General features: G+C 44.6%; 1 protein-coding gene across 7 annotated transcripts in view; it reads right to left on the bottom strand.

The window, feature by feature from the left end:
• RBM33 (RNA binding motif protein 33) overlaps positions 1-25,308 on the bottom strand; it is a 193,186-nt gene that overhangs the window by 150,250 nt on the left and 17,628 nt on the right. For all 7 annotated transcript variants that reach the window (XR_012233418.1, XM_073581583.1, XM_073581585.1 and 4 more), the window contains exons 2-5: positions 25,187-25,265; positions 10,911-10,959; positions 10,743-10,825; positions 3,607-3,889 (exon numbers count right to left, since the gene is read on the bottom strand). Coding sequence is in view for 6 of the 7 variants with exons in the window: in XM_073581583.1 (XP_073437684.1) it covers positions 3,607-3,889; positions 10,743-10,825; positions 10,911-10,959; positions 25,187-25,265 (494 nt within the window). In the remaining variant the exon portion in view is untranslated. The remainder of the gene's footprint in view (positions 1-3,606; positions 3,890-10,742; positions 10,826-10,910; positions 10,960-25,186; positions 25,266-25,308) is intronic.

Genomic DNA, 25,308 nt, shown 5'->3' with positions numbered 1-25,308 from the left:
CTCAATTTTTGACAACCAGCCTTGCTAAAGCTCACAGCTGGGGGCTGATACTCTCATGCTGGTAAGGGGCCATGGATATTGACCCGCCTTAGCCTAAAATTAGCAGCCCGCAGCTGCCCAGGTAAGGCACATCTATTAGAGGCACCTATTCTGGCACTTTGCCCAGCTCATCCCAACTGCCCTGTAGCAGTGGAAAGTTGGGTTCATATTTGTTGGGTTGATGTCACCTTTGTATGGTCAGGTGACCTCAAGCCCACGGCTTAGTAATGGAGAAGCGTCTACAAGATACCTATCCATTAGGCCTGTTTCACACTTCCGTTTTTGACCATCAGTCAAAATCGGCCGTTTTTGCAAAAAAAACGGATCCGCCATTTTTTTTGACAGATCCGTTTTTTTCCCCATTGATTTGCATTACCGGCGGATCTCGACGGATGGCCATCCGTTGGATCCGTTTTTTGCGTATCCGTCAATATTTTTTGCATCCGCCGAGATGTCTGAACAGACCATGTAACATTTTTTGTGCTGAAGGATCCGCATTTTTATAGTGCGCATGCCCGGAGGAATGATGTCAGGCGGAAATTTAACCATGAAATCATTTCTGGCGGACAGAAAAAATATTCTCTCTCTCGGGCAGCGGTTCCTTTAAAATTCTTCATTCGATGGATCTGTCAAAAAAAAAAAAAAAAAAAAAAAAACGGATCCGGTGGCATCCATTCACATCAGTTAGGAACGGATCCGCTTTCCGCCTTTTTGGCAGATTTTAACTGACACAAAAAACTGAAGTGTGAAACAGGCCTTACTAATCCTATAGTTACATGGTAAATAAAGACACAGACAGAATAAAGTTTCTTATTAGAAATAAAACAAAACACAGTTTTACTTTTTTATTTAAAATACTAACACAGTTATACTCAACAAATGCCTATTCCACCGAAGCCCTCGTTCTCCTGTAATAAAACTAAAATAAAAAAAACACTGGTGAATGAGCTGTTGGGAATGCAGCGTCAGTGACGTTATCTCCGGTCATTGAACCTCCGTTCCCAGGTGGGCTGAACTGCAGTGACTTCGATGAGCTCCGAGCTAGCACCGTGAGCCATAAGTGCTCACGGTGCTAGCGGGGATCTCACCGGGATGTTAAAAAACAGACATTTCAGCGTGTTTTGCCCACGGACACACGGTCCATAGAACCACACTGACATGTGCACAGGACCATTCACTTGAATAGGCAAATAGACCTCCATTCCTCACGAGTCTCTCCATATGGCTAAGTAATACTGTGCAGCCACATATGGGGTATTGCCAAGTTCAGTAGAAGTTGTGGGACAAATTTTGGCGCCATTTTTTACCCACTTTGTGTGAAAATCTAAAATCTTTGGCTAAAACAAAATTTTGGTGGTAAAAATGTAGTTATTTTGTCTTCACTGCCCAATGGTATACAATTCTGTGACACACCCATGGTGTCAATATGATCACTGCACCCGTAGATGAATTCGTTGAGAGGTACAGTTCGTAAAATGTGGTCACTTATGGGGGGTTCTGCTGTTCTGGCACCTCATAGCCTCTCCCAGTGGGTCATGGCACCTCAAACCACAATAGTGAAATCTGGAGCTCCTTGCCTTCTGAACTTTGCACTTTGCCTGAAAAATATTTCCCGATTACATGTAGGGTATTGGCGCACTCAGGAAAAAATTGACCTCAGTTTGTTGTCAAAAAATTTCCTATTAGCCCTTAGAAAAATGAAAAACTTGGGGCTAAAACAACATTTTAGTGGTAAAAATGCAATTTATTCTTTCTTCACCGCTCAGAGGTATAAAAGTCTGTGAGGCACATGTGGTGTTAATATGATCCCAGCACACCTAGATGAATTCATTGGGGAGTGCAGTTCACATATAGGAGGTTTCTGTTGTTCTGGTGCCTCAGGAGCTCTGCCAATGTGACATGGCACCCTCAAATCATTCCAGCAAAATCTGAACTCCAACATGGCGCCTCTTCCCTTCCTTTCTGAGATTTGCACTGTGCCTCAAAAATAGTATTCCCTTACATATGGCGTACCGGCGTACTCCACAGAAATTGTACAACTTTTGGGGTCCAATTTCTCCTGTTACCCGCGGAGAAATAACAAAAAAAATGGACTTGAAGTAAATTTTTTTGTGAAAAAAAGTCGAATGTTCATTTTTTTTTTTTTTTTTAAACATTCCAAAAATTCCTGTGAAGCACCTGAAAGGTTAATAAACTTCTTGAATGTGGCTTTGAGCACCTTGAGGGGTGCAGTTTTTAGAATGGTGTTACTTTTGGGTATTTTCTAGCATATAGACCCCTTAAAGTGACTTCAAATAAGATGTGGTCCCAAAAAAAAAAAAATGGTGTTGTAAAAATGAGAAATCGCTGTTTAACTTTTACCCCTTATAACTTCCTAACAAACCAAAAAATTTTGGTTCCATTTTGGTTATTTTTTTCACAAATAAATGCAAGTCATATCAAAGAAATTCTACCTCTATCATGAAGTATATGTCTTGAAAAAACAAACAGTCTCAGAATCACAGGGATCCATAGAAGCGTTCCAGAGTTATTACCTCATAGAGGGACAGTGGTCAGAATTGTAAAATTGGCCCGGTCATTAATGTGCAAACCACCCTTGGGGGAAAATGGGGTTAAAAATGTTCATTTTCTTTTAGACCGACTCTCTGGTTTGGCTTAAAATCCTATGAGGAGATGTTATTTTGGATGAAGGTCCTCTATCCTTGTATGAGCTCCATACTTTCCCGTCATCTTCAGAACATTATATAACCCAACGCCTATCCGGTGTTATTCTACATCACAAGAATTTTACTTTTCTGTCCACCACAGCGAACACTGAAAGCCCGATAACTATAGAAACGGACAAACTTATTACTGCTTGCTTGTATGATTCGCATATACATATGTACAGTTTTCCTAGTTTCCCTATATATATGGAAATGAGGATTTTGTGTCGTGATCTGTAGTTTTATGATTAACAGGCATAACTTTAAAAAAAAAGCCACTGCCTGAAAAGAGTCATCCATACATCACTGAAGATTAACTCTTATTGTGAGCGGCCAAAGCACAAAGAAAGCATCTTCTTATAAATCTATTATCTCTGCGGGTAAACATGGATCTCCAATCTCTTCATTCAGCCTTGGACAGCTATTAGTTACAAAAATGACCGGCGAAAGCAATCAATCATCCCCTCAGAGTAAGCACCTTAAAGATGTCTTTAGGAAGTCAATAATCTTTTAGCTTTAGATGACTTTATCAGATCTTGCTCAAAAGCTTGGATAATAGCTTTTGCATTAAACAGTCCGAACAATCGCGAGTGGACCCCAGAACACAAAGCCGTTTTCATCCATGAGGATACGATCCTCAAGGTCATGATTCTCTCCTGCCATCCGGAATAACAAAGGATCGCTACCTGACGACAAACAAGCTGTCAACGGAAAGTTTGTCACCATCTAGATAAAGAAACTGGCAGCTGCTGATAATAGGTCTAATTTTCATCTCTTCCACTGGAAGAGAATAGATTTCAAATTGTCCCCGAGCCCAAGTCGCATGAAAACCCTTGATGAACCAAGATACAAGACGACTTACTTGAAATTCATCCAGAGGTTCATTGATCTCAAGGTCTAGCACCTCATCTGTGGCTTCTTCTTCCTCGTATTCCACCTGTTCATCAGCTAGCTCAGTGTAGTTCTCTTCATCTGTCTCCCCCAGATCCTCAGGACCCACTTCCAGCTCCTGCGTTTCCTCATACACTTCTTCAGTCGCTTCTTCCTCGTATTCTGCTGCACACTCCTCATTTATGCTTTTAGAAAGGTCAAAGGACGGGATGTCGCCAGTGGTGGCATTAAGACTGACGGTGACTCCTTGTGTACTAGAATAAAAAAAGTGGATCTAATTTAGTGATATATCCAATTGTTCAAAAAAGGTGGGCCATAGAGTTAAGAAAATTAGGAGTATTTCCATATTAAGAAGTTATGACATATCGCGATCATATGCAAGCAAGCACTTAAAGGTGTGGTGTCATGTTAAATGAGTAAAATTGTAAAGTGCATTTAAAAAAAAACAAGTTGTGCATGCGTGCAAGTAATTTTTTGTAGAGCCTGCAAGTGCTGTTCTGTAGTTGGCCAAGCCGATCATCTTCAGTGCTCATGCGCTCCCCTGATTCTACAGAAACTAAGCTGCTTCTGCTTGAAACATGGGAGAGCGTACAGTTTGTATAAGCAACACAACGACGCTGTTTCAAATGGTGAATCTTCATAAACATAGCACCCCCCCGCAAGCAAGGAAGCCGGAAGAGCAATGCGTTACTGATAAAAAATACGCAAAACTATTTTAATTATCGCTGGGTGTCTAATAATCACAGGTCCTATGAATGTTAAGGATGCAGACAGGAGTTACCTCCACTCGTGTGTATGGGGTAAGCTAGCGTTCCCTGCACATCCTTGTGGCTGGGAGCGACGTCACGGAAGAAAAACAGATAAAGGAATCTAGTGTTAAAGCAGCGCTGAGACCCATTTTTAGGACTGGTAGGGGTTCCCAGAGGTCAGACCCTCTGTAAATGATGGCCCACATTAGTAATATGTCATTACTCACCAAGATGGAAATACTTCAACAAGTTTGAACCTTTTTTTCAAATTGACTAAGTAAAAATAAACAGTTAGGATTACAAGTCAAAAGTCTGTGGTGATTATAAGTTATGCACTGTGGATATAATGGAGGTGGAATACCCCAGTTTCCTCTAAGTTTCAGTTCAGCTCAGAAGCTTTATGTGCTCCCACACAGACTCCACTTGTAAGACATCATTCATCACTCTACTGAATCATGGAGAGAGCTATGCAGCCAAATAGTCCTTTACATAGTCTTCTCTACCCCTCCTCTGGTGTCATCTAAGTGAAGATCCAGGACAACGCTGGAGCCTGGTGAGTTAAGTAACCAACTGAATATTTAGTTTGCAGATTGGCACTTTAATTTACTTTTCCTCGCTTGAGGAAGGCTCATTTGAGCCAAAACGATGCCCTGATATGTGGGTCTAATAAATTCACCATCACCTGAAAGACTAACTATGAAGTGCTGCCTTTGCTTGGAATGAATATTGGATATTGTGGCTGATACTGGACTATTTGCCTGGGGGCCGTGCACCCGAAGCTAAGTACTGTGCTGTTTCATTCATATATATATATATATATATATATATATATATATATATATATATACACACATATACACACACACACACTAGCTGAAGAGCCCGGCGTTGCCTGGGCATAGTAACCAACTGTGGTTAGTTATAATAAATTATAATGATTATATTGCACATAAAAACATTTCACATCATATATTCAACACTACAGATTTGCAACACAAATTAACTAAACGATTACCCAAGTATCCTCTCCTGTGTGATACTTTCTGCTGAGCTGTGTATCTAATCCTATCGTGTGTCACTGACTGCTCAGCCGTGTATCTAATACTATCCTGTGTGATACTCACTGGTGAGCTGTGTATCTAATCCTATCCTGTGTGATACTGCCTGCTGAGCTGTGTATCTAATCCTATCCTGTGTGATACTGACTGCTGAGCTGTGTATCTAATCCTATCCTGTGTGATACTGGGCTCCCCCTGCAGTCTGTGTCAGAGGGTGGTCTTTGTTGGCACGGTAATAAATTGTGTTATTTCCAGCTTTACAGAAGGACGATAACACCATAGAAATGATAGGAATAATAGGCCTCAGTTACCACAACTGTCTACAAAGAAAACTGTTGCTGATAGCAACCAATCACAGCTCATGTTTCATCTTTTAAACAGCTCTGGGACAGCGTGGCGAGTTTTGAGTGACGACTTTTGTGTTTCGACTTTTATGTGGCGAGGTTGGTGTATGTGTGGTGAAATGTGTGGTGAGGGTGGTATATGTGTTGAAGCACGTGGTAGTGTGTGGCGCATTTTGTGTGTGTGTGTGTGTGTTCATATCCCCGTGTGTGGTGAGTATCCCATGTCAGGGCCCCACCTTAGCAACTGTACGATATATACTCTTTGGCGCCATCACTCTCATTCTTTAAGTCCCCCTTGTTCACATCTGGCAGCTGTCAATTTGCCTCCAACACTTTTCCTTTCACTTTTTCCTCATTATGTAGATAGGGGCAAAATTGTTTGGTGAATTGGAACGCGCAGGGTTAAAATTTCGCTTCACAACATAGCCTATGACGCTCTCGGGGTCCAAACATGTGACTGTGCAAAATTTTGTGGCTGTAGCTACGACGGTGCAGATGCCAATACATACATACACTTTTTCCCCATTATGTAGATAGGGGCAAAATTGTTTGGTGAATTGGAACGCGCGGTGTTAAAATTTCACCTCACAACAAAGCCTATGACGCTCTCGGGGTCCAGACGTGTGACTGTGCCAAATTTTGTGGCTGTAGCTGCGACGGTGCGGATGCCAATACCGGACATCCACACACACACACACATCCATATTGAGCTTTATATAATAATATATATATATACACGGTATATATTTCTGTGCTGTTCTGTGATTCTTTTTCTCATTTGAAACTGGAGTCGCCCCGTATATCGGATGAGACTCGCCAAGTGAATGGGTGTAAGAAAAAAGCGCACGGCACACAGATCATGTGTGTGCAGTCCAAATTTTATGAACACATCTCGAAGAAAACCTGACATTTCAAGTACAGTGAAGACACAGCCTTGAATTGTTAGAACAGACAGAAATATGTCAGTGAAATATATGAATCAGTACGTGTGAAGATTTCTGTACATGTAGAAAAAAAAAATGTGGGATCCCCATTGCTTTTAATAACCAGCTAAGGAAAAGCAGACAACAGCTGTGAGCTGGTCTTAATAGTCTGGGAAGGGGACAATAACCATGGACCTTCCCAGTCTATTAATATCAGTTCACAGCTGTCTACTTAGCCTTTAGTGGTTATTAAAAAAGGAGGGACACAAAAAAAATAATGATGTTCAAAGCAGAAAAGGCTAAGCAGACAGATGCGGGTTAATAATAGGCTAGGAAAGGATATTGGCCCCTTCCCAGCCTAACACCAGCCCTCAGTCGCCCAAGAAATTACTCATCCATTAGATTCACCAATTCTGGAGTCATCAGTATATCTTCTGCCCATCAGTCTGTCTGTACCCCCATACACAGAATAACATCAGGCCATTGACGGTTTGAGCCGACGGGCTAAAGTGTATAAGGGCGCCAGCAGATAAAAGTCAATATAGATGTAGATCGCTCATGTCCAATTTCACACTGCTGATTGCATGCACAAATCCCACCATGGACAATATCTGCAAGGAGTTTGTATGTTCTCCCCATGTTTGCGTTTGGTTTCCTCGGATTTCCTCCCACATTCCAAAGACATACTGATAGGGATTCTAGATTGTGAGCCCCATCAGGGACAGTGCCGATAATGTATGCAAAGGGGACAGTGCCGATAATGTATGCAAATTGCTGTGGATTTAATGGCGCTATATAAATGAGTAAAATAAATAAATAAAAAAATAAAATCCTCTTGGTGTTAAGCCGCCACGATTCAGTCAGCGGCTTTCACAGAGGAGTGCATGGCTGAGCAAGCGTTACTGTGTATGGGAGAGTCAACTGAGATGGCAAATGGCCAGACTATCAGCAGAGAGCCATCTAACGTGTATGGCCAGCTTTAGGCTGGTTTCACATTTGCGCTTTATAGCGCAGCGACGGCCTGCGCACGGCTGCCGCCCCATCCAGTCATCGCCGCCTACTAGCGCACATGGACGCTTGCGATCAGCGCACCCTATCTTTAGCATAGGGTGCGCAGATCGTGCGCTAGCAGGATTTTGCCGTGCGCTGTGCACTTTTGAAGGTGCGCGCCGAAATGCAACATGCTGCGTTCGGCGCACACAGGCGCACCTTCAAAAGTGTGCAGCGCACGGCAAAATCCTGCTAGCGCACGGCCAGCGCACGATCTGCGAACCCTATGCTAAAGAAACCGGCCTTAGACGGTTCCGGACCACTGACTTTTTAAAGCAATTAGATAATCCTTTTTATACAAGGACACGTTGGGCAGGGTAAAGGCAGCAACACACATGGCTAATTATTTCCACACTGGGAAGTATTACTAAGAGATATATATATACATTATATATACACTCACTGGCCACTTTATTAGGTACACCATGCTAGTAACGGGTTGGACCCCCTTTTGCCTTCAGAACTGCCTCAATTCTTCGTGGCAGAGATTCAACAAGGTGCTGGAAGCATTCCTCAGAGATTTTGGACCATATTGACATGATGGCATCACACAGTTGGCGCAGATTTGTCGGCTGCACATCCCTGATGCGAATCTCCCGTTCCACCACATCCCAAAGATGCTCTATTGGATTGAGATCTGGTGACTGAGGAGGCCATTTGAGTACAGTGAACTCATTGTCATGTTCAAGAAACCAATCTGAGATGATTCGAGCTTTATGACATGGCGCATTATCCTGCTGAAAGTAGCCATCAGATGTTGGGTACATTGTGGTCATAAAGGGATGGACATGGTCAGCAACAATACTCAGGTAGGCTGTGGCGTTGCAACGATGCTCAATTGGTACCAAGGGGCCCAAAGAGTGCCAAGAAAAAATTCCCCACACCATGACACCACCACCACCAGCCTGAACCGTTGATACAAGGCAGGATGGATCCATGCTTTCATGTTGTTTACGCCAAATTCTGACCCTACCATCCGAATGTCGCAGCAGAAATCGAGACTCATCAGACCAGGCAACGTTTTTCCAATCTTCTACTGTCCAATTTCGATGAGCTTGTGCAAATTGTAGCCTCAGTTTCCTGTTCTTAGCTGAGAGGAGTGGTACCCAGTGTGGTCTTCTGCTGCTGTAGCCCATCTGCCTCAAAGTTCGACGCACTGTGCGTTCAGAGATGCTCTTCTGCCTACCTTGGTTGTAACGGGTGGCAATTTGAGTCACTGTTGCCTTTCTATCAGCTCGAACCAGTCTGCCCATTCTCCTCTGACCTCTGGCATCAACAAGGCATTTCCGGCCACAGAACTGCCGCTCACTGGATTTTTTTTCTTTTTCGGACCATTCTCTGTAAACCCTAGAGATGGTTGTGCGTGAAAATCCCAGTAGATCAGCAGTTTCTGAAATACTCAGACCAGCCCTTCTGGCACCAACAATCATGCCACGTTCAAAGGCACTCAAATCACCTTTCTTCCCCATACTGATGCTCGGTTTGAACTGCAGGAGATTGTCTTGACCATGTCTACATGCCTAAATGCACTGAGTTGCCGCCATGTGATTGGCAGATTAGAAATTAAGTCTTAACACACAGTTGGACAGGTGTACCTAATAAAGTGGCCAGTGAGTGTGTATGTGTATATATATATATATATGTGTATATATGTGTGTGTGTGTATATGTGTGTGTGTGTATATATACACACACACACATACATATATATATACACACACACACACACAGTACAGACCAAAAGTTTGGACACACCTTCTCATTCAAAGAGTTTTCTTTATTTCCATGATTATGAAAATTGTAGATTCACTCTGAAGGCATCAAAACTATGAATTAACACATGTGGAATTATATAATTAACAAAAAAGTGTGAAACAACTGAAAATATGTCTTATATTCTAGGTTCTCCAAAGTAGCCACCTTTTGCTTTGATTACTGCTTTGCACACTCTTGGCATTCTCTTGATGAGCTTCAAGAGGTAGTCACCAGAAATGGTTTTCACTTCACAGGTGTGCCCTGTCAGGTTTAATAAGTGGGATTTCTTGCCTTATAAATGGAGTTGGGACCATCAGTTGTGTTGTGCAGAAGTCTGGTGGATACACAGCTGATAGTCCTACTGAATAGACTGTTAGAATTTGTATTATGGCAAGAAAAAAAGCAGCTAAGTAAAGTAAAACGAGTGGCCATCATTACCTTAAGAAATGAAGGTCAGTCAGTCCGAAAAATTGGGAAAACTGCAGTAGCAAAGTGTCCTGGTTCCAACGCTGCTCGCCGCTGTCTGCCCGCCAGGTCCCTCTGTCAGTGACTGTTTAGGCAGAGAGCGCGCACTGACTACGTCATCACGCCCTCTGCTGCCTGAACGTCACTGACAGAGGGACCCGGTGGGCAAACAGCGGCGAGCAGCGTTGGAACCGGGACAGGTGAATATAGCATATACTTACCTCCCCCTGGCACATCTCTGCAGCCCCGTTCTTCCACGGTCTCCCTTTCTTCCTTCAGCGGTCACGTGGTACCGCTCATTAAAGTCATAAATTTGCACATATTCATGACTTTAATGAGCGGTACCATGTGACCGCTGTAGGAAGGAAAGGGACAAGCAGGTGGGCTGCAGAAACGCGCCGGGGGGGTTGGGTCAGTATGATCTGACACCCCCACTTTCCCTCCCCCACCTACCCCCTAGCTATAGGACTCGCGTATAAGCCGAGAGGGGGACTTTCAGCCCCCAAAAAATGGGCTGAAAATCTCGGCTTATACGCGAGTATATACGGTATATATAATCATTGAACCTAATAGAAAACTTAACGTTTATGGCCTGTTTTGAGTTTTAGGCAGCAATGGCATTCGGATGATCACACATTGATGCACCATTGGAATATAAATACCCAATTTTTGCCAGAAAAAAAAATGGTTTACCTTTACATAGACACACAGAGATAAAAACAAGATAAACAGGGAAAATAGTGAGTTCAATTTACAATTTCTACCTGTAATTAGTGATTTCCAGCTCCTCTTCATCACTTTGGAGAAGATCATCATTAAGTTCTTCATCTGACAGATCTAGAGAAGTCTGATAACCAAATTAATCGAGTGAGTCATACACCAAAATCAGGTAGCAAGTATTAAGGCATTAAAAAAAAGCAAAAATAGTTTACCTTCCTCCCAGGTAAGATGTCATCCTCAAGCAGATCATCTTCTAGCTCACTGAAATTACATAAAAATACAAAAAAAAAAAAAAAGACACATGAAAATTAAGTCATAAAATTACAACATAACAGACATGATATCGTACAAAATATTAGAATCACCCATCTATCAGAAAACACAATACCAAGGAAAGATGGCCAAATCTGTCATGTGTATGAGATTGATACAATGTGTCTTAGAAGCAAGGATCCTTCAGCACGAAAGTATCAGTTAAAAAATAAATAACTTATTAGAAACATATATTTTTTGTTTTTTTCTTCCCTGATTGGAAGGGTGTTTGACAACAGGAGCAGTTACAACAGGCTAGTGTTGCTGATTTTCTGCAGTTTGACGGCTTTATCGTGTAGACTGGAACAGGGTCAGCAAAAAGGGTTTTTTTTTGTTTTTTAAAGTCTTTAAGTAGTGGACAGCTCCTTTAAGGCTATGTGCACACGTTGCGGATTCTGCTGCATTTCCGCAGCGGTTTTGGCCCTGCGGAAACGCAACAGTTCCGCAGACCAAGTACAGTACAATGAAACCCTATGGGTTTTCAAAAACGTTGTGCTGACGGTGCATTTTTTTCCTTGCAGTTTTGCTGCGGTTTACAAACCGCAGCATGTCAATTGTTTGGGTGGTTTCCGCAGCGGTTTCACACCTTTAACATAGTAGAGGTGTGAAACCGCAGGGCAAAACCGCAGACCAAACAGCAGGTCACTTTACCTGCGGTTTTACCTGCGGTTCCGTGCGGAAAAACCCGCAGGTGATTCTGCACCGTGTGCACATAGCCTAATAGTGTAATTGATCCATAAAGTCTAGAATCATAGAATGTTAGATTTGTTAGGGATCTCCAGGGTAATTGTGTTCAACTCCCTGCAGGATTCAATAAACCATGTTAGACAGATGTCTGTCCAGCCTCTGTTTGAAGTGTTCCATTGAAGGAGAACTCACCACCTCTTGTGGCAGCCTGTCTAGTCCGTAAGCATGTCCTCTCTTATCTGTTTTGCAAACCAGACTCGGCCCTCTAAAATCCGAGGTCCGGATGAAACATGAGAGGACATACTGTGTACTTCAGTTTTCCATCTGTCTTTCATCCGGTTTTCACTGATGCATTGCTAAAAGTCAATGCATAAATACAAGTTCTGACAGCCTACCTGCAACAGAGGCAATGAATGATACAGGACATAAAAGTGGACCGCCTATCAAGGATGTAAGAATTGGCACAGGAGAGTGAAAGCAGCCTAAAGTTAACTGTGAAGAGAGGAGGAGGTGAGCTGTGCCATTACCTATTGTGAATGGTGGATCCTGTGTCATCTGCTGTATGTAGAGGCATTACCTTTTGTAGTTATTCTGTCACATATATTAAAAAAATATCATTTTGTGACACCACATTCACTTATTAGCGCCCTGTCTCGCTCTGATTTTTCTGATGTGTGAGGGCTGGAATTAGGGATGATCGAATAGCTTCAGGTAAGTGCTTATCCGAATAGCTATAGCGCGTCCCAAATAGCTGCACTGGGAACCCAGATACCTGGAGCGCTGATCGCCGCCGCAGCTGCATGTGTCGCGGCTGTGTGACAGTCACAACATATGTATGGTGAGCCTGTGCACTTCCTGCCCGATCAGTGCAGCAGCTCAGCTGTCAGTGGCTGAGCTTCTGCACTAACAGCCAGGAGCAGCGTCCGTGCCGTCCCTGGCTGTTAACTCTCTAAATGCTGCAATCGAGCGTGAATGCAGCATTCAGGGGGAAGGCAGAGGGACGGGAGCTGCCTCTGCCTTCAGATCGGCATCCCCACGACATCATCGTGGGGCCTGATGGTTGCCATGGAGACTCAGGGTCTTCATGACGACCCCCGATTCACCATGCTACAAAAAGCTTCCAACACCATGCTCACAGCATGGTGTTAGAAGCTTTCAGTATAGGTATAACGCATTGCAATGCATTATACCTTCAAAGTAAAAAAAAAAAAAAAAAGTGAACGTCCTATAAAGGGACTAGGTAAAAAAGGGAAAAAAAAAAAATATCAAAAATTATATATTACAAGATAATTAAAATATACACTAATACACATGTAAAAAAAATAAAATACCGTATTTTGCAGATTATAAGGCTCACCGGATTTTAAGACGCACCCCAAATTTTGAGAAGAATAGGAAAAAAAAATAAACAACACTTATAGTGGTACGTCTTATGATCCATATATCTTATTGCTTACTGGGGTGTGATGGTCCATGCAGTGAAGCAGGGTCCCAGGGTAGATGCTGGAGAAGGCCAGAATGGCGTGTAGCTGCAGGCTGGGATGACGGGGTGTTACGCTGTGAGTGAAATGGCTGCGGTGATCTCTGGTGCAAGGGGGGAGGGATGGCGGCCCTGCCGGCATTTTGTGAAAGCCCGGAATCCCCCCCCCCCCCCCCATTACTGTGACGCGGTGGCCTCCGGGAAAATGGGCACCGCATGCTCGGATTGAGATCTCGGCAACGAGATATCGTCTCCCGAGATCATGTTGCCGATATCTCAATCTGAGCATGCGCCGCCCTCGGCGGCCATTTTCCCAGAGGTCACCACATCGCAATAATTGATATGCGGGGGCTCCGGGTTTTCACAAAATGCCGGCCAAGTCCCCCCCGCACCACATAGCACCGCAGTCATTTTCACATCCAGCGGCGCACATTGAACACCCCCTCATCCCAGCATGCGGCCTACAGCAACGCGACACTTTTGCCTCTTCCAGCAGCGACCCTGGGACCCTGCTCCACAGCAGGCAGTAAGGTATATCCGCATTATAAGACGCACCCCCATTTTCCCCCTAAATTTGGGGAAAATAAAGTGCGTCTTATAATCCGAAAAATACAGTAAACAAAACAAGTACATGTTTGGCAGTGTCGCGTCCGGAACAATCTAATTTATAAAAGTGTCATGTTAGTTAAGCCCTTCAGTGAACGCTGTAAAAAAGTAGCAAACTATGCTTTATCAATATACCATAACACTTGGAAAAAGTGGAATAAAACGTGATCAAAAAGACCAATGTAAATAAAAATGGTATCACTGAAAATACCATCTTGTCCCGCAAAAAAAAAACAAGCTGCCATACAGCTTGATCAGCGGAAAAATGAAAAAGTTATAGCTCTCAAAATAAAGTGACGCAAAAAATTTTTTCTATAAAAGGTTTTATAGTGTAAAAGCGCCAAAACATTAAAAAAATATATATAAACGTCACATCGCTGTAATCATACTGACCTGAAGAATAAAACGGCCTTATCAATTTTACCACACGGAGAACTAAAAAAAAAAAATTCCTGAATTGCTGGTTTTTGTTCATTCTGCCTCCACAAAAATTGGAATACAAAGCGATCAAAAAATGTCATGTGCCTGAAAATGGTACCAATAAAAAAAGTCAACTTGTCCCGCAAAAATAGGGATTTGTGTGTACTCACCGTAAAATCCTTTTCTCCGAGCCAATCATAGGGGGACACAGACAGTGGGTGTTATGCTGCTTGCCACTAGGAGGACACTAAGTGAACACAGAAAAAAGTTAACTCCTCCCCTGCAGTATACACCCTCTCACTGGCTGAGATTTCTCCAGTTTGGTGAAAAAGCAGTAGGAGCATTAAACAAATAACAATAACCATATCCATGTCAAAACCTAAGAATGCTACAGTGAGCCAATAGGCTAAACAGGGTGGGTGTTGTGTCCCCTAATGACTGTCTCGGAGAAAAGGATTTTACGGTGAGTACACAAAAATCCCTATTTCTCCTACACCTCATTGGGGGACACAGACAGTGGGACGTCCTAAAGCAGTCCCTGGGTGGGGAGCATACAACTGCTAATACCCCATGTACCACTGACTCAACACTGTGGTACTGCCGATTGCAGGATGCAAGAGCTGCATCCGCAGAGGCCCGAGAATGAACTTGGTAATGTTTTGTAAAGGTATGCAGGGACAGGCGCATTCCTGACACGGTAGGATTCCTGAATAGCCAAGCGAATCCACCTGGCTAGCGTTGCTTCTGAAGTGGCTAGACCCTTCCTATGCCCCTCTGGAAGTATGAACAGGATATCTGACTTGCGGAAGGGAGCCGTCCACGAGATGTACCGACTCAGAGCCCTAACCACATCCAGGGTGTGGAGGGCCTTCTCAATGAGATGGACAGATGCCGGACAAAAGGAAGGCAAAACAATTTCCTCATTGAGATGGAAAGAGGATACGACTTTGGGCAGGAAGGACAGGGACGTCCTGATGAAAATTCAGGAACGGAGGACGGCAGGACAGGGCTGCCAATTCCGAAACTCGTCTGATTGACGTAATTGCCACTAAAAAGACCACCTTCCAAGAGAGAATAGTTAGTGGTACGTCCTGCAGCGGTTCGAAAGGAGCCTCCTGTAATGCTATGTGCACACGTAGTTTTTTGGATGTGCGGATTTTGTAGAGAAAACCGCAGGTAAATCCGCAGGACAAAAGTCCTGCGGTTTATCTGCGGTTTTGCACCTCATAATGGATGAGGTAAAACTGCAGCGTTTCTGCACCAAACAATTGACATGCTGCGGTTTGTAAACCGCAGCAAAACCGCGCGGAAAAAAACGCAGCATGTGCACAGCTTTTTTTTATGTCCATAAGAAATAAAGGTACTGTACAACGCAGCAGAATCTGCTGCGGACCCGCAAGTGCAGGAACGCTGCAGAACCGCAGCAGAATCCGCACCATGTGCACATACCCTAAGGCCCCTAGAACCAAGTTAAGGTCCCATGATTCCAATGGCCTTTTCTAGGGAGGAGGTACAGTCATGGCCAAAAGTATTGACACCCCTGCAATTCTGTCAGCTAATATTCAGTTTCTTCCTGAAAATGATTGCAAACACAAATTCTTTGGTATTATTATCTTCATTTAATTTGTCTTAAATGAAAAAACACAAAAGAGAATGAAGCAAAAAGCAAAACATTGATCATTTCACACAAAACTTCAAAAATGGGCCGGACAAAAGTATTGGCACCCTCAGCCTAATACTTGGTTGCACAACCTTTAGCCAAAATAACTGCGACCAACTGCTTCCGGTAACCATCAATGAGTTTCTTACAATGCTCTGCTGGAATTTTAGACCATTCTTCTTTGGCAAACTGCTCCAGGTCCCTGATATTTGAAGGGTGCCTTCTCCAAACTGCCATTTTTAGATCTCTCCAAAGGTGTTCTATGGGATTCAGGTCTGGACTCATTGCTGGCCACCTTAGAAGTCTCCAGTGCTTTCTCTCAAACCATTTTCTAGTGCTTTTTGAAGTGTGTTTTGGGTTATTGTACTGCTGGAAGACCCATGACCTCTGAGGTAGACCCAGCTTTCTCACACTGGGCCCTATATTATGCTGCAAAATTTGTTGGTAGTCTTCTGACTTCATAATGCCAAGCACACGGTCAAGCAGTCCAGTGCCAGAGGCAGCAAAGCAACCCCAAAACATCAGGGAACCTCCGCCATGTTTGACTGTAGGGACCGTGTACTTTTCTTTGAATGCCTCTTTTTTCTCCTGTAAACTCTATGTTGATGCTTTTGCCCTAAAAGCTCTACTTTTGTCTCATCTGACCAGAGAACATTCTTCCAAAATGTTTTAGGCTTTTTCAGGTAAGTTTTGGCAAACTCCAGCCTGGCTTTTTTATGTCTCGGGGTAAGAAGTGGAGTCTTCCTGGGTCTCCTACCATACAGTCCCTTTTCATTCAGATGCCGACGGATAGTACGGGTTGACACCGTTGTACCACTAGACTGCAGGGCAGCTTGAACTTGTTTGGATGTTAGTGGAGGTTCTTTATCCAACATCTGCACAATCTTGCATTGAAATCTCGTCAATTTTTCTTTTCCGGCCACATCTAGGGAGGTTAGCCACAGTGCCATGGGCTTTAAACTTCTTGATGACACTGCGCACGGTAGACACAGGAACATTCAGGTCTTTGGAGATGGACTTGTAGCCTTGATATTGCTCATTCTTCCTCACAATTTGGTTTCTCAAGTCCTCAGACAGTTCTTTGGTCTTTCTTTTCTCCATGCTCAATGTGGTACACACAAGGACACAGGACAGAGGTTGAGTCAACTTTAATCCATGTCAACTGGCTGCAAGTGTGATTTAGTTATTGCCAACACCTGTTAGGTGCCACAGGTAAGTTATAGGTGCTGTTAATTACACAAATTAGAGAAGCATCACATGATTTTTCGGACAGTGCCAATACTTTTGTCCACCCTCTTTGTTATGTTTGGTGTGGAATTATATTCAATTTGGCTTTAGGACAATTCTTTTTGTGTTTTTTCATTTAAGACAAATTAAATGAAGATAATAATACCAAAGAATTTGTGTTTGCAATCATTTTCAGGAAGAAACTGAGTATTATCTGACAGAATTGCAGGGGTGTCAATACTTTTGGCCATGACTGTACATGAGAAACTCCCTGAATGAACGTCTTGACCTGAAGTTTGGCGGCAATTTTTTCGTTGGAATAGGACTGACAAAGCTGAAATTTGGCCCTTGAGCGAGCTAAGCGCGAGTCCTGCCTTTAATCCTGACTGAAGGAATTCCAATATGGCAGGAATGGAAAACACTAGAGGGGAACGACCATGATCCTTGCACCACGAAAAGGTTTTCCAGGTGCGGTGATAAATGCGCATGGACCCAGGCTTCCTAGCACTAATCATGGTGAAAATCACGTGAGAAAACCCAGCATGTGCTAGAATCCAGGATTCAATGGCCACGCAGTCAAAGGCAGGGTCCCGCAGTTCTGGTGGTAAATCGGGCCCTGAGAGAGTAGATCCATGTAATCTGGAGGTCGCCAAGGGTCGTCTGCGACTAGTTGTACTAGTTCTGCGTACCATGCCCGGCGTGGCCAATCCGGCGCGACTAGGATCACTGGTACTCCCTCTGCTCTGATCTTCTTGATGACCCTCGGGAGCAAGGGAAGAGGGGGGAAAAATGTACGGGAGCCGGAACCGGTGCCACGGCAGAACTAGGGCGTCCACTCCGATTGCGCGATCGGGCAATGAACCGAGGAACCTTGTTGTTTAGCCTTGAGGCCATGAGATCCATATCCGGAGTGCCCCAACGACGGCAAAACTGCTGAAAGACTTCCGGATGAAGAGACCACTCTCCCGAGGCAAGGCCTTGGCGACTGAGAAAGTCTGCCACCCAATTCTCTATGCCCGGGATGTGGATCGCTGAGATGGGAGAACGGTTGGTCTCGGCCCAATGGAGGATGTGACTCACTTCGTGCATGGCCATCCTGCTCCGAGTACCCCCCTGACGGTTGAAATACGCTACAGCCGTGGCGTTGTCAAATTGGATCCTGATGGGGTAACCTTCGAGGAGATGGTGGAAACTTAGTAGAGCAAATCTGATCGCTCGCATCTCCAAAATGTTGATGGGGAGGCGTGACTCCTGAATTGACCAACGACCCTGTGCTGTGTGGTGACGAAACACCGCACCCCAGAAGACTTGCGTTGGTGGTCACTACCAACCATCGTACTAGGAGAAAAGACCTCCCTCGACTCAGGGAGGATTTCAGTGTCCACCACTTGAGGGCTTGCCTGACCCACGGGGACAGAAGGCACCGACGGTCCAGGGAAGACGGGTTCTTGTCCCAAGTCAACAGCAAGGCTTGTTGCAAAGGGCGCAGATGGAATTGTGCAAATGGCACCGCTTCCATTGCTGCCACCATCTTTCCGAGAGCTCTCATGCTGAAAGGAATAGAATGAGAAACCGGACGGGAAAGAGTCCGCGCTGCCTGTTGCAAAGCTCGGGCCTTTTCTGGAGGGAGAATGACCAACCCGCGGGAAGTGTCCAAGACCATTCCCAAAAAGGAAATCTGCTGGGCCGGTGTTGGGGAAGACTTTTCGAAGTTTATCTTCCAACCCAGGCGAGAAAGAGTATTTACTGTGATATCCACGGATTCCTTGCAGACTGGAAGGGAAGGTCCCGTGATCAGCAGATAGCCCAGATACGGGAGCACCACCACTCCCCGAGTGTGAAGAATGGCCATGACCTTGGTAAAGACCCTGGGGGCGGTGGCGAGTCCGAAGGGCAAGGCAACGAACTGTAAGTGTACCTCGCGAATTGCAAACTGCAGGAAATGCTGGTGGGACGGGCAAATCGGGATGTGAAGGTAAGCATCTTTGATGTCGATGGATGCTCGGAACTCTCAGTTTTCCATGGAGGTGACAACTGATCGGAGGGATTCCATTCGAAATCGCCGTACCCTGACAAACTGATTTAACAGCTTGAGGTCCAGTATGGGCCGCATCGTTCCGTCCTTCTTTGGAACCACAAAAAGGTTAGAATAAAAACCCTTGAACCTTTCGTCTTGAGGGACTGGAATGATGACTCTGTCCCTTTGCAGCGCATGAACGGCCCAAAGGAAGGCTGTTGTCTTTTCCTTGGGACGAGAGGACCGGAAGAAACATGTCAGAGAAGCAAATTCTATTTTGTATCCGGAGGACACCAGCTCCCTGACCCACTCGTCGTGAATGATCGCGAGCCAGGTCAGACTGAATTTAAGTAGACGACCGCCTACTTTGTCAGTGTCCGCCGGATACCGCAACAAGTCACTGTGTAGAGGATCTATCGCATCTGGCTCCTCTAGATCCAGATGCCCTTGGCCTGGGCTTCCAAGATTGGTTTGGTCTGTATGAGACCTGGTGATCTCCGTCTCCACGCGGGGCCTGGCTTGGTCCGGAAGAGAAGGTTGAGGAGGACCAACAGGAATTGTTGCGAAAAGATCGAAAACGAGTCGGCTGTTGATTCCGAAACGGCCGAACAGCCTTTTGTTGGGGAAGGAATTTACTTTTTCCCCCCGGTAGAGTCCGAAATAAGCCTGTCCAGTTTCTCTCCTAATAGGCGACCTGCTCATTAGGGCAGGGAAGTTAATGATTTTTTGGAAGTGGAGTCTGCCCGCCAGTCGCGGAGCCATAAGGCCCTTCTAATGGAGACTGCATTAGCGACTGCCTGAGCAGCGCAATTGACGGCATCTAAAGAAGCGTCCACTACAAAGTCCCCTGCGTAAATTCTCTGCCTGGCGACACTGGTTGCCTCTGGAGGAAGATTGCTACCTTGGAAGGCAGTAATTAAGACTTCTGCCCAAGTGGCCATTGCCTTAGCCACCCAAGTCGCCGCGAAGGATGGAAAAAGTGCCGCTCCTGAAACTTCAAAGACTGAGCGAGCGAGGTAGTCAATTTGACGATCGAAGGGGTTTCTGACAGAAGAGCCCTCAGAAACGGATAGCAGAGTTTTAGAAGCAAGACGCAAAACAGGAGGGTCCACCGAAGGGGACTGTAACCAATCCTTCATTAGATCTGGAGCAAAAGGGTATTTAGCATCGGTAGGCTTTTGCCCTGTAAACCTCTTATGTGGTCGGTCACTATGTCTTTGGACAATGTCCTTAAACTCCGGATGGCTGGCAAATAACCTGCGCACACGTTTAGTCCTCTTAAATGAGATAACATGTTCCGGAGTGGGAATATTCTCCTCATCCAACTTCAGAATCCTGCTGAATGATTCTATAAGAGAATCAAGCGACTCTTGATCATTTGGGGAATTCTGAGGGACTGACGTGTACTCGAATTCAGAGTCATGTTCGTTGCGAACGCTAGGAGAGGGAGAGCGAGACAACTCGCCGATGCTGAAGCGCGAACGTGACTAGGGGACGCGTCATGGGTCCGCTTTTCAGAGACCTGAGGATCGCTTAAACGAGTACAGCCCCTGCTGGTGGACAGTTCCTGGCCGTCGCCAGAGCCCTGCTCGGGCGGTAAAGACGCATTCTGACTTAAAGAGGATTCCCGGAGGGAGTCTATAGCCTTGGTCAGCGATTCCACAGACCGTGACAGGGACACAGCCCACTCAGGGAGACTAAACGCAGAGAGCTCTGTCGCAGCAGCGGCAGGTGGCGTTTCAGCACGAGCTGGGTCACAATCTGTGCAAAACAGATTCGTCTGGTCACAGGGTAAGGCAGCCTTGCAAGTGGTACAGGCGGTAAAGAATGCAGTGGGCTTCTTTGTAGCCCTTTTAACTTCCTTAGATTGAGACATAGCGCCCCTGAAAGGTGTAAAGGCAGAGCCTAGGCTGCAGCGAATGTGCAGAGAAGGGGTTAAGCTTTAATCTGAGGACAGATGCAGCTTACCCACGGTCCTGTGCTGTGTCCCCGGGAGGAATAACGGTGGCCCTGTGTGACACCAGGTTCTGTCCGTCAGTGTGCGCGCTTTGCAGCAGTCCCAGATCAGGCTGAGGTAAAAATGATGGCCCCCGAGACTAGCAGGGCACCTCTCGCACAGAACGAGAAGCGCGAAGGACGTGGGCGGCGCTATGCAAATTACAGAATAGTAGGCCTAAAAGCCGGGGACTAAATCTCTGGCCTCCCGGCGGTAATAGCCGAATAGCCGGGTGGGGGGGGGGGGTCGCGACCGGGCGCCAGTGTACCGCCGATGACTCTAAGTCAGCGCTTCTCCCGGGGACGAGGACCCGACCCTATACCTCCACTCCAGTGCTCAGGCAGGCCGCGGTGTCCGGGGCCTTCCAGCTGCAGGTCTCTCATCCTCCGGGCGATGTAGCAGAACTGGAGTTATTAAAGGAGTATTGCTCAATCGATCCTCCCTATGACAAGGGAATGGAGAGCTCTGGGGCTGATTCAGGGCATCCAAAGGGCGCTTCTGAAACTTCTCCGTGCGCTTGCCCTCGTATCCGTGTGGGGAGACTGGGACCATAAAGGAACCGTCGCCCAGAAGAATCAAGTTTGCCCCGTCGTCGTAGGAAAGTGTACGGGGAGATATACGCCGCGTGCTCGCCTGTTGTTGGTTCAGGGGAGAGCGGTCTGTTGAAAGAAACAGTCACCACCTTCACTCCGTTAATTAAAATATAAAAATTTACAGAAAATTCAAAATGAAAATAAAAACGGTGCGGTCTGAAGCCAGACCCAAGTGCCTCCTACAAACTCTAAGCAAGAACTGGAGAAATCTCAGCCAGTGAGAGGGTGTATACTGCAGGGGAGTGTTCACTTAGTGTCCTCCTAGTGGCAAGCAGCATAACACCCACTGTCTGTGTCCCCCAATGAGGCGTAGGAGAAAACAAGCCCTCGCATGATTCTGTGAGTCGAAATATGGAAAAATTATAGCTCTCAAAATATAGTGCAGGTATTTCTCTAATCTCACCGACCCAAATAAAGTCGCTTAATCACTTATACCACACGAGGAACGGCGTAAAAAATAAATAAAACTAATTCTTCACCTGCTGTGGATTTGTGCAAAGATCACACTAATGCTCGACACACATATATCCTGATATATCCTGAGCTCTACATTGAGCGCTTAGGCTACTTTCACACTTGCGTTTTTTTGCGCTGCATGCGCACTGCAAATGCACATAAAAAACGCATCATGCGTTTGTATGCTTTTTTTGTGTTTTTGTGCATGGTTTTTAAAAAAAAAAACAAAAAAAAAAAAAAACACTTTTTTTTTTTGCGCTGACGTGCGCATTACCATAGACTATAATGTGTTTTTGGGTGAATTTTGTGCGCATTGCGTGCGCATGCAGCTTTTTGAGACAGGTCGGACGCACAAAAAATGCAACAGGATGCATTTTGTGTGCCCGGGCGCACACTACAAAAAAACGCATGCGCATACAAACGCATGTCTATGCGCAACCATGTTAATTATAGGGAAAAAAAAGCATGCTTTTTTTGCGCAAGAATACAGCGCAAAAAAACCCAAGTGTGAAACCAACCTTACATCAGGGTTTCCGTGTAAATCTCTGAAATACGTGATTCAGACAGAATCACCGGCAGAAGATGCCCTATAATGAGGCAGATGGAGGCAATGTGAACGCCAAAGGATCTGTGATCTGGCAGTGTCCGTCTTTTTAGGCGTGCATAAAAACGCAGATCACCATAGTTTTGTGCACCTCTGAAAGGAAAGACAACGATGAACAGAAGCAAGACGGAGTCCAGAGTAACTGCTGCCTCATTATAGTGATTGTATCCCTTGGGGGTTTCATCTGTCACATCACTCAGGATGTTTCGATGGAAACCACCAAGTGAGTGCTCAGCGTAGAGCGCCGGATAAATGTGATCCCAAACGTTATGAAAAATGTACCCAATAAAAGCTTCAACTCAATTCACAAAAAAAAGTAAGCCCCCACTCAGGTCTGTCATCTGCTAATGGAAATATAGGAGGCTTCCATGCTACTGGTAGCTTAAAGGCTCTGGAAAGCAAAATGGATTCTTCCCCCAAAAAGAAATTCAGCTAATTCTGCGCTTCAAACTCCAAATACCCCCTCCTTTCTGAGCCTCAGTGTGCATAAACCACCTTTAGTATTCACATTTGGAAGGGGTATAATTTCAAAAATGAGATCACTTGAGGTGGGATTCTGCTCTCAAGCACTTAAGGGGCTCTGTATATGGACTCCGCCAAATAATCTAAGAAAATCTGCGCTCCAGTAGGCAAATAGTGCTCCATCCCTACCAAGGCACTCTGTACGGCTAAGCAGTACTGTACAGCCACATATGGAGTATTTCTATATTCAGCAGAAATTATGAGACAAATTCTGGTGCCAATTGTACCCACTTCATGTGTGAAAATGTAAAATTTGGGGCAAAAATGTAATCATTTTTTCTTCACTGCCCAAATGGTATAAAATGGCACTTGCCCTATGGTGTCAAAATGATCACTGCACCCCTAGATTAATTCATCATGAGGTGTATTTTGTAAAATGGGGCTGCTTATCAGGAGTTGTGCTGTTCTGTCACCTCAGGGGATCTGATCTCCCACTGGCTCATGGCACCCTCAAACCATAATAGTAAAATCTGCACTATAATGTGGCGCTACTTCCCATTTGAGCTTTGCACTGTGCCTCAAAAACAGTTTTCATCCACACATGGGGTATTGGCACACTTAGGAGAAATTGCACAACAAGTTTTGTGGCCCATTTTCTCCTGTTACTCTTGTGAAAATAAAAAAAATTGTGCTAAAAGATGATTTTTGTGAAAAAAAATGGATTTTTAATTTTCACGGCTCTACATTATAAACTCATAAAGCACCTGGGGGGTTCAAGGCACTCCACAAACATCCAGATAAATCCCTTGAGGGGTCTAGTTTCCAAAATGGGGTCACTTGTGGGGGGTTTCCACTGTTTAGGCACATCAGGGGCTCTCCAAACACGACATGGCGTCTGCTCTTGATTCCAGCCAATTTTGATTTCATAACATGAAACAGGTGCTCCTTCTCTTCCGAGCCCTGCCGTGAGCCCAAACAATGGTCTTCCTCCACATATGGGGTATCAACATACTCAGGAGAAATTGCACAAGAAACTACTGTGGTTCATTTTCTCATGATACCCATGAGAAAATAAAAAAAATTGTGTCCGAAGTAAAATTTTTGTGAAAAAAGTTAAATGTTCATTTTTTCCTTCCACATTGCTTTAGCTCTCGTGAAGCACGAGAAGGGTTAATAAACTTCTTGAATGTGGTTTTGAACACCTTGAGGGGTGCAGTTTTTAGAATGTTCACACTTTTGGGTATTTCCTGTCATATAGACCCCCTAAGTCACTTCAAATGTGAGGTGGTCCCTAACAAAATAGTTTTGTAAATTTTGTTGGAAAAATGAGAACTCCGCTGGTCAACTTTTAACCCTTATAACGTCCTAACAGAAAAAAAATATGTTTCAAAAATTGTGCTGATGTAAATTAGACAAGTGGGAAATGTTAATATGACATAACGCTCTGATTTAGGGGCATAAAAATTAAAATTTTGAAAAGTGTGAAATTTTCAAACATTTTTTTTTACCAAATTTACATTTTTTTCACAAATGAACACAAGTAATTTTGAAGAAATGTTACCACTATCTTAAAGTACAATATTTCACGAAAAAATCTCATACTCGGTGGGATCCACTGAAGCGTTCCAGAGTTATAACCACAAAGTAACAGTGGTCAGATTTCAAAATTAAGGCCTAGTCTTTAACCTACAAAGTAGCTTGGTCCTTAAAGGGTTAAGCAACAAGTAAAAAGTCACAATAATAAAAAAATATGACATCTCTATTTGCCTTCGGAACACATTTACACAAGAAACGTCCCTTAAACTCTGTCTCCGTCGTGGAATGCATTTCTATTAGATTAGTCAAATCCTACCTTACTTGCCGATACGGAGAGAGCACATAACATCTTCATTATATAACCTACATTTCGCCTGCTAAACAGAATGCCATCACCGTATGATGGTTCATCACAGGGAGGAACACAAGTACCTGTCCCAGTCGTCATCCTTAGCTCTTCGTCTCCGAGACCTTTCTGCGCCAGGCTTATCAAACTGATCAAAGTCATCGTCTGCGAAGAAAAAAAATCTTGTTAAGATGACTATTAAGCGTAT

This window comes from Dendrobates tinctorius, unplaced genomic scaffold (genome assembly GCF_039654945.1).
Source record: "Dendrobates tinctorius isolate UK_male_01 unplaced genomic scaffold, ASM3965494v1 ptg000070l, whole genome shotgun sequence".
Classification (NCBI taxonomy): Eukaryota; Metazoa; Chordata; class Amphibia; order Anura; family Dendrobatidae; genus Dendrobates; species Dendrobates tinctorius.
This window is presented reverse-complemented; position numbering and strand designations above follow the sequence as displayed.